The 11898-nt window shown below is 39.2% G+C and overlaps 7 protein-coding genes across 7 annotated transcripts; 5 read left to right on the top strand and 2 right to left on the bottom strand.

Moving 5' to 3' along the window:
* Positions 1-449: 449 nt before the first annotated feature.
* NEHOM01_1369 (elongation factor 2) lies at positions 450-3029 on the bottom strand (the record flags this gene model as incomplete). The annotated part of the gene is made up of 1 exon (XM_051490247.1): positions 450-3029. The coding sequence occupies one exon, from the start codon at positions 3027-3029 to the stop codon at positions 450-452; it is 2580 nt and encodes an 859-aa protein (XP_051346207.1).
* A 1563-nt stretch (positions 3030-4592) lies between these two features.
* On the bottom strand, positions 4593-4907 carry NEHOM01_1368 (Dr1-associated corepressor; the record flags this gene model as incomplete). The annotated part of the gene is made up of 1 exon (XM_051490246.1): positions 4593-4907. The coding sequence occupies one exon, from the start codon at positions 4905-4907 to the stop codon at positions 4593-4595; it is 315 nt and encodes a 104-aa protein (XP_051346206.1).
* Positions 4908-4933: 26 nt separating this feature from the next.
* NEHOM01_1367 (DNA replication licensing factor MCM2) lies at positions 4934-7522 on the top strand (the record flags this gene model as incomplete). Its single annotated transcript, XM_051490245.1, has 1 exon — positions 4934-7522. The coding sequence occupies one exon, from the start codon at positions 4934-4936 to the stop codon at positions 7520-7522; it is 2589 nt and encodes an 862-aa protein (XP_051346205.1).
* Positions 7523-7865: 343 nt separating this feature from the next.
* NEHOM01_1366 (large subunit ribosomal protein L22e) lies at positions 7866-8219 on the top strand (the record flags this gene model as incomplete). Its single annotated transcript, XM_051490244.1, has 1 exon — positions 7866-8219. One exon carries the CDS (start codon positions 7866-7868, stop codon positions 8217-8219), a length of 354 nt encoding a protein of 117 aa, XP_051346204.1.
* Positions 8220-8494: 275 nt separating this feature from the next.
* Positions 8495-9334, top strand: NEHOM01_1365 (uncharacterized protein; the record flags this gene model as incomplete). The annotated part of the gene is made up of 1 exon (XM_051490243.1): positions 8495-9334. The coding sequence occupies one exon, from the start codon at positions 8495-8497 to the stop codon at positions 9332-9334; it is 840 nt and encodes a 279-aa protein (XP_051346203.1).
* A 6-nt stretch (positions 9335-9340) lies between these two features.
* On the top strand, positions 9341-9994 carry NEHOM01_1364 (tRNA (guanine-N7-)-methyltransferase; the record flags this gene model as incomplete). The annotated part of the gene is made up of 1 exon (XM_051490242.1): positions 9341-9994. One exon carries the CDS (start codon positions 9341-9343, stop codon positions 9992-9994), a length of 654 nt encoding a protein of 217 aa, XP_051346202.1.
* Positions 9995-10374: 380 nt separating this feature from the next.
* NEHOM01_1363 (uncharacterized protein) lies at positions 10375-11844 on the top strand (the record flags this gene model as incomplete). The annotated part of the gene is made up of 1 exon (XM_051490241.1): positions 10375-11844. One exon carries the CDS (start codon positions 10375-10377, stop codon positions 11842-11844), a length of 1470 nt encoding a protein of 489 aa, XP_051346201.1.
* Between the last annotated feature and the right edge of the window lie 54 nt (positions 11845-11898).

Here is an 11898-nt window from a genome sequence, read left to right as displayed (position 1 = left end):
TATTAGCATATCTAAAGTAGTACGGAATAAACATCTACATTATATGTACTTACTCGTTTAAAAGAAGAGATATCTCGAGATCCTCATTAAGATGTGTGGAAGGTACAGACACCACAGATAGTTACTAGTGTGTAGTGTACCAGTAATCAAGTTGATCGTGTTCATTGGGTTAGTATTATGTTGAGTTAGGTTAGTATTATGTTATGTTACGTTGGTATTATGTTAGTAGTAGGTAGTGGCCGTATGACAGCACAGCACTACACTATATTATGCTACCACTAGATTATACTATACTACACCAACTTAACTCAACTTAGCACCATCACAACCTAACATAAACTTAACTCAACTTAATATAATACTAATTCAATAGCCTAATTTATTGATAAGATAGAGTGATAAGATAGAGTGGTAAGAAATCATCCTAACCCAAACCCAACTCAATCCAATTATTCCCGGCAGAAGTACTCAGTGGCATCTTTAAGCTCGCCCATACCCTTCTTCTTACGTAAGTCACGGACAATCGTGAACATCGGTGAGTCTTCCTTATCCAGGGACCCAGGAACAATAGCGTAATGATCAAGTACTAAGTTCACACTTGCGCCACCAGCCGTCGTCTCCATCAACTCCGTGTTCAGTTTGAACGATCGCTGCACTGGAATGTAAGCTTTCAAGCACGATCGGTGTCCATTATAGATCGCATCTACTATCTCACCACGTCGTGACTTAACTACCTGCATAGCCGCATCAATCATCGATTCCTGTAAGGATATCTCAGCTAAAAAGATAGGTTCATAAAGAATAGGCGTAGCAGCTAAGACTAAACCAGTAGCCAAACGACTCATCGTTGGAATAATCTGACCCGCCCCTCGATGAATAGCATCAGCGTGCAAAGTCAAGTCCATTAAGTCTAAACGTAAACCATGCACCGGCTCACCAATTACTGGTCCTTCCTTAACGGCACAGTCCAATCCCATCTTCAAGAACTCCTTGACTTCGTTCAAGTTCTGCACTCCCTTCGTTGAGTCCACAATCACATTCGGGCCACAATCATCCGGGGCATAACATAAGATCCGCTTAATCCATTCATCTACCTCATCAAACCGTTTCTTAAACAGTTCCACCCGGACTTTTGGATCGGTTGAGATAAGATCTCCCTCATTAATGGCCTTAGTTATCTCTTCACCCAATGGCTCTACAATCATATAAACCTTATTATGCTTATTAGCACTCTTAGACATAACCGTAGTCGACATACTGCTAGAAATACTCTCAAAGTAAGAAACTTGCGGTTCACCTCTAATAATCGGGACCTTAGCATGCTCATTCTCTAAATCATTCAAGCAAATCTCAACGTGCATTTCTCCTGCACCAGCCACAACAATCTCTCCACTCTTCATGTACTGAACTTGGCACAAACTATCTACTTGTGATAGTTTAGTCAGTCCTTCCTTCAACTTAGGTAGATCAGCCGTATTCTTAGGAAGAATAGAGTACCTAACAACCGGGGAGACACTAAATTTCATACTCTTGATATTATGAGCACCTTTCATACTGCAAATAGTAGCTGTCTTCTGAATTTCCGAATCAACTCCTAAAATACCAACAATATTACCAGCTGGACACTGTTTAATCTCCGGAGCCGTCCTTCCCATCATTAAAAAGACCCGAGAAACAACTTTAGGCTTCAATTCCTTACCAACCCCTGGAACATAATCAGGACTCTGGACGTAAACCTGGCAACCGGCCTTAAGTACACCGGAGAAGACTCGACCAAAAGCAATATACCGACCCGTTCCCTGGGGAATCATTTTAGAAACGTACATCATAACTGGAGCATCTTCGGACATATCAGTGTTTTTGATAGCCGTACAGAACTGATCATCAGCCGGACCTTCATAAAGAGATTCAGCCCGATACTTCTGACTTTCCGAAGGTGAAGGTAAGTTAATGATAATCTGTTCTAAAAGAGTATCAGCGGCTGGTAACCACCGCCGCATAACTCCTTTAAAGAGTTCTTTCGGATTAGTCTCTTCTAAGACCGACTTAGGCAACTCTTTCTTATACTTAGCCATTAACTCGACTAAACCTTTCTTATCTCCTTGCATGCACAGATCACGCACTCGATAGAGAGGATTAAGCACAAAGACAACAAAAGCTAAGTTTTCCGGATTTCCACTCTTACTAAACTTACCAGTACCATCAAATGGATCAGTCTTAGAATAAAAACACTTGTGATTCCAAAGTAAAGCTTGGAACTTCTTCATAACAGCTAGTTTCTCAACTGGATCAGTCTTTTCTGAGATCTTAAACGTATCAGCATAAAACTCAACAAATTGTCTTAAAGTAAAACCCCAACCTTGTAAACCCGAACAGAAAGATACTTCTAAATTAGCTGGATCTAATGCCTCAACAGTTCCACTCTCTTTACCTCCTTCTTCTTCCACATGGAATTTAGAAAGAGTAGCATTGAAATTTTCAATAGTCTTACGTAAAGAAGAGGCTAATTCAGTCGGGGCTTGTTGTAGTTCTAGTAAAGATCGGTCTAACTTATTAAGACAAAGGACTGGCTTGATCTTTTCAATTACAGCTTGTCTTAAGACAGTTTCAGTTTGCACACAAATACCTTCAATACAGTCTACTACTACTAAGGCTCCATCAGTAACTCTAAGGGCAGCTGTTACTTCAGAACTGAAATCAACGTGTCCTGGTGAGTCAATTAGGTTGATTAAGAAATGGTTCTCGGAAGTTTTTTCTTTCATGAAGTGTTGGTAACTCTCTTCCTTCAATTTGAACTGCATAGAGATAGCAGTAGATTTGATAGTAATACCTCTTTCTTGTTCATCGGCTCTAGTATCGGTAAAACGAGATCCAGACTTTTCAGCTGAAAGACTTCCAGCTTTAACGACTAAAGTATCAGTTAAAGTACTTTTACCATGGTCTACGTGGGCTATCACGGACATATTCCTAATGTTTTCGGTCTTATCCATTAACCGGATAACATTTTCTAATCCAATTAGCTTTGACATTCAGGGGGTACTTTTAAAAAAACTAAAAAATAGATGCACATTGAGTTGGTGTGGGCTGGGTTTAGTATGGGTTAGGTGGGTTTATGTTGGGGTGGAGTTAAGTATTGGGTTGATGTGGGTTTAGTATTTGGTTGGGTTAGTATTTGGTTGAGTTAAGTAGTTGGTTAAATATTGGGTTACGTATTACATTACAATAAACAGTAGATGCTAAACTAAACTAAACGACTATTACATTATACTATATTATACTATGTTATTACATTATTATACTAAATCATTACATAATACTATGCTAAGTTAAGCTATTTATAGTTGGGGGAATGGATTGTTTCCTTTTTGGGATTTGACAGTTAATATAATAAAGTTCACAACATATATATACCACTTGCCTTATTTAGTAGTAATGTAATAAAGTTCGCAATACTCATATAAACCCTTCCCAAATAGGAAGGACTTGCTAATATAATAAGGTTCACCCGAGTTAGTCTATGGTTTGGTTTGGTTTGGCTTGGTAGTGCGTTGGTTTGGTAGTGGGTTAGTTAACGTTAGTGTAGTACGTCGAAAAAGGAGCATTGCCAAAAGTTAACCTATTGGATTGGTATTGGATTGGTATTGAGTTGGTATTGGATTGGTGTTGGGGATTTCGAGGCGGGTGGGATAGAAAGTAATAAAGATGCCTTATTTGGGACATTATACATAGAAATACTAGATTCACTCAAGTCGTCCATTAAACTAAAGGAAAGATGTCGTCTTTGCTCTCTTTCTTCCTTTGGGTTGGTATTGGGTTAGTATGATAGTGAAAAGATGCCTTTGTCAGTCATAAACTATCGTGATTTATTCAAAACGCTCTCTATTTAAGCTTTGTAAAGTGTTCGTTAAGATTCAACATAAACAATATGATACGCCATTTTGAGAATCAATAAGTCTTTCATGTGAATACTGTATGACCTATGGACATACAACACAGATCACTGCTTAGCAATAATTCCTCCATATCAGTGTCTAACAATGAATCACCTTGACTTGTGTTTAGCAACGAATCACCTTGACACCACTCCCGAGTAGATACACCAGATGGTCTAGTAAGCTTATCTTGTAAATACTGAGTTATGGCTTTAATGACATCGATAGTCACTGATAGTTTAACTATTTAGAGAATAACATAAATATGAAATATATAAATTCTGTTCAGAATTTGATTTTGGTTAGCATTGAATTAGTTTTATTATTTCTATTTTGGCTTTCTACATTAAGTTGGGTTAGTATATTATAGTCTTATGTTAAAGTAACAACACCTAACTCAAACTTAACCCCTACATAAACCTACACTTAACCCAAACCTACCATATACTACCATATACCAACCAAACCTCACATAAACACAACCTATCAGATACTGCCATATATCAACATAACATAAACCTATCAGATACTACCACAACACAACCCAACCCAACACAACACAACCCAACCCAACTCAAACTCAAACTCAACCCAACCCAAACTCAACTCAAACGTAACTTAACTCAAACTTAACTAACTCAATAAATAGCTAGGTACTGTTTATTTCTTAGAGGGTAACAGACTAGATAAGAACTCTAGTTGCTGATTGGCAGCAATGCAACTCTCTAAATGGGCAAGAATAATCTTCTTAGAGTTCTTTTGTTTGGCCTCTTCTTCTAGTAGGTGCAGTAAGTCTATTAAGAAAAGCTCAATGGCATGACTGATTACAATGGGCGCTGAACTACTTACTTTACCTATCTCCTCATCAAATTGCATAATCTTCTTTATACGAGCAATAGGAAACCTACATTTAGTCTTACGTTTAGGATCTTTACTCTCTAAACTACCTTTACTAGACTCAACTAAGTCGGCCATTCTTCTTTCTTAAAAATTTGCCTGCCATGCATACGGGCCAGAACGGTAGTTCCTTCTCTAGTGATGAAGATTTAGACCAAATTTCACTAGTTGACTCAAAAGACTCAAAAGAGGATTTAGGAGACGAAGATGACCTAGAAGGGTCAGGAGAAGATCTTTTTGGTGATAGTTATGCCAAGGATTATGCTAGTAATACTCGTTTGGATAGATATGAGACGGAAGAGGAAGAAGAGTCCGAGGGACCATTAAGACCTTTAACTGCCCAGGAAATGGCAGCTGCTGAGCAAGATATAGCCCAAATGTTTCATACGCATGAAGGACATAGTAATTGGGGTAGTAATTGGGGTAGTAATATGGGATTAGCTAGTGTAGGCCATTCAGAAGACTTAGAAGAAGACTCAAGTCATTCTTCTCTTAATTCCTTTGAGTACTCGCCCTTAGATAGTTTTGAACTACTGCAGGCCCATATTCATGCCTTAGAGATTCAGGAAAGGGTGAAGAAGGAGATGGAGCAGTTCTTGAAGACCTTTGGGGATAAGAAGTACTTAGACTTGATTAACCAAATGGCATCTTTAAACATGCAGTCTTTATACGTTGATTATTTTGATCTTGAGTCTTACTCTGGGGTTTTAGCCCAGGCGGCTTTGGCTATTCCGACTAAGATTTTGCCTTTACTCAACCAGGCTTTACATACGGTAGTACGTGGTCTTTTTCCGCGTTATTCCCAGATTAAGCATGTTTTACTTTGTCGCTTAACTAATATTCCGGCTTATGACCAGATTAGGGATTTACGTAATGTTCATTTGAACTCATTAGTTAAAGTGGCTGGGATTATTACTAAACGGAGTAGAGTCTTTCCTATGCTTTCTTTAGTCAAGTATACCTGCCAGAAATGTCGGGCTTTATTAGGGCCATTTTTAGTGGAGAATGAGGCGGTTAAGCCTAATAGGTGCTTGGAGTGCCAGAGTTTAGGACCTTTTCAAGTTAATACGGCCGAAACGATTTATAAGGACTTTCAAAAACTATCTATTCAAGAGATACCCGGGACTATTCCGGCCGGTCGTTTGCCGCGTTCAAAAGACTTGATCTTACAGTACGACTTGATCGATCAGGTTAAGCCTGGGGATGAGGTAGAAGTAATTGGTATTTATAAGAACAACTTTACTAATGGTGGTACTTCTAGTGCTCCTTTGAAAGCTTCTGTTGGTAATTTGTTGTTCTTTACTTCGATTGAGGTCTTATCTCTGCAGAAAAGAGGTGATGACTTCTCTCTCCTAGCTATTACGGCGGAAGATGAACGGGAAATTCAGCAATTAGCCAAACACCCGGATGTTTTTAATATGATTGTAGCTAGTATTGCCCCTTCTATTCATGGCTTAGTTGAAGCTAAAAGAGCGATAGCCTTATCTATTTTTGGCGGTGTATCTAAACAAAATCCCGGGCATAAGACGCGTGGAGATATAAATATGTTGCTTTTAGGAGATCCGGGAATGGCTAAATCACAATTATTGAAGTATGTGGAGAAGATAGCCCATCGGGCTGTTTTTGCCACGGGTCAAGGTGCTTCAGCGGTTGGTTTAACAGCGATGGTACGTAAAGATCCGGCTTCGGGTGAATGGACCTTAGAAGGTGGGGCTTTAGTATTAGCTGATAAGGGAGTTTGCTTGATCGATGAGTTTGATAAGATGAAAGATACGGATAGAGTAAGTATTCATGAGGCTATGGAGCAGCAAAGTATTAGTATTTCTAAGGCCGGGATAGTAACTAGCTTGCAAGCCCGTTGTGCAGTTATTGCTGCGGCTAATCCAGTGCGGGGTAAGTACAATCCAGCCTATACTTTTGCCCAGAATGTTAATCTTTCCGATCCGATTATCTCTAGATTTGATATTATTTGTCTTTTAAAAGATGAAGCATCTCCTTCTTATGATAGGGAATTAGCTTCTTTTATCATTTCTAGTCATAATCACAATCAAAATTCTCACTTATCTCAAAATCAAAATCAAAAAACCACTTCAATCATATCTCAAGATTTATTGCGTAAGTACGTGGCTTATGCCCGTGAAAGAGTTCATCCTCAATCTTCACCTTTAGATGCCGAACGAATTGCTTCTCTTTATGCTACACTACGTAAAGAGAGCAATGTACCTGGGAGTGTGCCCATTACAGTTAGACATATTGAATCAATTGTCAGAATTTCTGAAGCAGCAGCACGTATCCATTTAAGAGACTATGTAACTAAGTCTGATATTGATCTAGCTATTAGAGTAGCCCTAGATAGTTTTTGTGGCACACAGAAGACAGCCGTACGTCGGGCTCTTCTTAAAAAGCTAGCTAAGTACTTACCCGAAGCCCCGGATGATTTCCAGTTTATCAAATCTTTACTAGTACGTCTCTTAGATAAGGCCCAAGAAAACAATCAAAATTCAGTCCTATCTCAAAATCAAAATCAAAACACCAACCCAAATCAAAGCATTTCTCTCCAGACTTTCAAATCACGAGCCAAATCCCTAGGACTTAAGTACAAAACCTTCTTATCCTCACCAGAATTCACTCAGTTCTTCCAGCTCTCTAAATGCGGCCAATTCATCTCACAACTACCACCACCAGCACAGTAGTACATATTGAGTTAGTATTTGGGTAGTATTTGGTTAGTATTTGGGTAGTATTTCATATAAGTATATTTTGATTATCTTATCTCATCATATCTTATCTCATCCCATCCCATCTAATAACATATGAGTATATTTTGATTATCTTATCTAATACCTATCTTATCTCATTTCATCATCTCACCTCACCCAATAACATATGAGTATATCCCGCCTTAAATAAACTGTTTAACTCAACTTACTACTAACTAACTTACTACTAACTTACTACATAACTAACTCAACACCAACACCAACACCAACTCAATCTAAACTAGTCTTTATTTTATTTTTAATTTGCTCCCCTGCAATGGCAAGAAAGAGAATCTTCAACGGAATCTTAGAGACCCGTAAGCAATTAGAGGTGAGTTGCAAAGAAGTTATTAAAGATGATATCTTTGATATGGAAGAGTGTGCTAACTTTATTGAAACTAAGCAAAAACTTACTAGACATTCACCAGATACATTACCAGGTGGACCTCTTAATGTCTCTGTTAATCAAGCAGAAGCTAAGATAGTACTAGATCTTGGTGTAATTGTCCGTCGAGTTTACATTAAGCAACTAGTTCTTCACTACTTGCAGAAGAAAGCCTTAAGAGACTGGATTCATGTAAAAGTAGATGAAAAAGGACAATTGGGTCTTCACTACTATCAAACTGAATAAAGGGTTTAGTATAATATTTAGTATCGTATTGGGGTGAGTTGGTGTTGGTATTGGTGTTGGTTGGGGTGATATGGGGGTTGGGGTGATATTGGGTTGAGTTGGTTAAATTATGAAATTACCGGATTAGGAAAAATGACGAGAATATATTGCCATATTAGGAAAATATGATAGTAGAAAAAGATAAGCTGATAATAAAGATGGGGTAGTAGAAAGGTGTCTTATTTGGGGTAGTTGACTACGGGTGGGTGTATTTAGTCTATTTTATATTTACAAATATGAAACACTCAAATGGAATGTACATTGTCTTGGTTAATACTATTTTACTACTGGTAGTTGAATTGGTGGCTCATTATAAAAGTAATGCAGTTAGTATTCTTGGGGAGGCATTCCATATGATGGGTGATTTGATGGCGGTTTTTTTGAATGTTAGTTCTAATTGGATATCAAGAAGATATCGTGGGGGTAAACAATGTACTTTTGGTTTGGAAAGGTTGGAAGTACTTAGTGCGGCTTTGAGTTTAGTCTTTCTTTGGGTGCCTTGTGGATCATTGGTTTACATCTCTTTTAAACGACTTTGGAATCCGGAAGAGATTAACCGGGAAATCTTGTTGAGTACGGCTGGATTTTCTTGTTTGGTTAATCTAGTGAACTTTGGGGTATCTTTTTGGATGAACCGTAAGTCTAATGATATGAATGTGACTTCTTTATACCTTCATGCTTTGACTGATTTAATTCAGTCGGTAGGTATGTGCTTGTCGGCTTTGGCCCTTTATATTAATAAGTCTTGGCTGGTGGTTGATTTGATTTGTTCGATTGTTGGGGCTGCTCTTTGTTTTGTTGGTTCGATTAGACTGGTTAGGGAGATAGTTAGAGTTTTATTGGAAGTTTCACCGGTTGAGGTAGATCGAGTGACTGAGGTTATTTTAGGCGTGCCGGCAGTGGCTTCGGTTGAAGATCTTAAGATTTGGTCACTAAATAGTCGGTCTAAACTACTGATGAGCAAAATAACCCTATTTAAAGGGGAAAGAAATGATGAGACTTTATTGGCTTGTAAAGAAGCACTTAAAAGAGCTTATGGCTTTGCCTATACTAATATAGAAATTATCCCAGGCTAAATTTTCATGCAGTTACCGCAGAAGCGTAGTCATCGTCAACGCGCTCATTGTAATCCATTTTCTGACCATGATTTAGATTATCCTTTATCGCCTGAACTGGTTGATAAAAGACCGGATATCTTAGATGTGGGTTGTGGTTATGGTGGGATGCTTTTTTGCTTATCAGAATTATTTCCTAATAAGGAAATTTTAGGAATGGAGATTAGAAAGAAACTAGTTGATTACGTTAATTTAAAAATACAATATTTACAATCTGAAAAGGGGTTAGCCCATAACGTATCAGCGGTTCGTACTAATACTATGAAATTCCTGCCCAATTACGTAGCTAAAGCTTCCCTGGCGAAGATGCTTATTCTCTTCCCGGATCCCCATTTCAAGAAGAAGAAGCATAAGGCCCGGATTGTCTCTACAGTTATGTTGGATGTTTATAGTTATGTTTTAGTCCCTGAAGGCCGGCTTTACTTAGCTACCGATGTTGAGGAGTTGTTCCTGAGTATGTGTGCGTGTGTGGAAGGGCATCCTTTATTCCGGCGCTTGTCTGTAGAGGAGGCGGAACAGGACGAATTGTGGCCGCATTTGGTGGCTCAAACCGAAGAGTCAAAGAAGGCTGACATGAAGCATTCTCAGAAGTATCGTGCCATCTTCCAAAACATATCATAACTCAACCACCAATGACTATCTTAATCAAAACATACGATATAAAAGGTAGACCTAGAGAATAAACATGGACATTTTTGGAGTGGACTTTATGACTATCATGTATGTGGTCGTCTTTTTGGTTATTGTTATGGGAGTTATCTGTATGGTCATGTCCTTCTGTGGGGGAGGTACGGCTCGGGAACAAGATGAACGGAATAATCGTAGTACGGTAGTGTGTAACAACAACAATAACAATAACAATGCTAGTATGCCGGCACCTAGTGTAATTGTGGTTAACACCCCGACGGGTGAAAAAGAACGTCCCCCACGGAGTTTCAGTAGTGATGATTCAAATCGGAGAAGAGGAGATATAAGTAAATAGCAGAGTGTCTAAATAAAAAATGATTAGTGTGCCAATTGAGTGGATCTTTGAGTTGGTTTTGGGCTTGGGATTAGTCTTTGGCTTGATAAATCTTGGTCGGATGGCTTGGTATCGTGAATGGCATATGCTAAGTTTTTGGAAATTGATAGTGTATTTGGTGCAAAGCGTGGTGCAATGGGTGGTTTGGGAGAATTTGCGGTGGTTTAAGAAAGAGGCTGAGATGTCTGGAAAGTTTGGAGCGGATTTGAGTCCGCGGTGGTGGCGATTGGTGGGTGGGGTGGGTATGTTTGTGTTATTACGTCGCTTTTGGCGGGGATTGGAGACGGGCAAGATAAGGAAGAGTTGGCAGTTGTTTGGCTTGGTTAAAGATACGATTTCAAAATTAATTATGATTATGATTATGCAATTGATTGAGGATGGGGTTTTGCCTTTTTATAAGACCTTTGTTGCGCTGGTGTTTTACTATCTTACCGCGGTAATTGCTACATTTGTGGTCTTATCAAAGGAAGATCTGGGTTATAAAGGAGGAAGGCTACCAATGGTTGAAAGTGAGACAAAGAAAAGAATAGTGCAAGTTATAGATAGACTAAACTTAGGACCTTTGGACCTCTTTGTTTTGCGGCCGAATTATCGTCGTGACCTCTTTGGCATCTATCTATACGAAGCCACTGATGATAATGCCATAAGCACGAGTGTTGCCATTTCCAACGGTAGGACCACCAATATTGCCAGCCCAGATAGTACTACTAATAGATTAGATAGTAGAATTACAATAGATAACACACATGCGGCCGCAGCCAACACGACTCCAACCAACCCAGCCCCAACCAACACTACTAACACCAACACAACTCCAACTAACAACAATTCCAAGGAAGCTCGGAATGAAGTTCATATTGTTGTGCAGGGCTTGACTATACTGATGATTTACGAAATAGAAAGTCCGGGTCTGTGGCATAATGCTGATTTTCTTTGTGACTTGGCTGTTCACCATTTGATTGAATGGAATCGTGGGTACTACTATATGCTAGGAGTAGGTGAGTCCTACTGGACCTTTCTGACGAAGTTTTGTTATTTGGGCTGTAACTTCTTTGGGGAGCTTAAGAATGTGCCTCCTTGCTACCGGGTGATGGCAGCTATTCTAGTGGCAGATGCAGTGGCTAAGTTAGGTCGGATTTTAATGGCGTATGGTAGTGTTATCTTTGAAAAGAAGATTATTAGAGAAGGCGCGAGGCATTTTAGCTTAGAGGCTTTTAATCTCCTCTTTCGTCGTTCTTCAGCTGACTACACTATTCGCCGGATCATAACCACTCCTGGTCTTGATGCTTTCTATACCTATACCGACCAAGAACGCCTTCAGGATTTGCAAGCCGCCCAAAATCAGCCACCCTCGCCGCCCCTCTCCCCCGTAGTATCCTCGACCAATTTAACTCCTCCCAATTACTCAACTCTAATCCATCCTACCCCACCACACCATCACAACCCCTAAGTATACTTCCACTATATCATCACACCATCCAAATACCAACACATTCCTAACACA

This window comes from Nematocida homosporus, assembly GCF_024244095.1.
Source record: "Nematocida homosporus strain JUm1504 chromosome Unknown 4546, whole genome shotgun sequence".
NCBI classification, from domain to species: Eukaryota; Fungi; Microsporidia; genus Nematocida; species Nematocida homosporus.
This window is presented reverse-complemented; position numbering and strand designations above follow the sequence as displayed.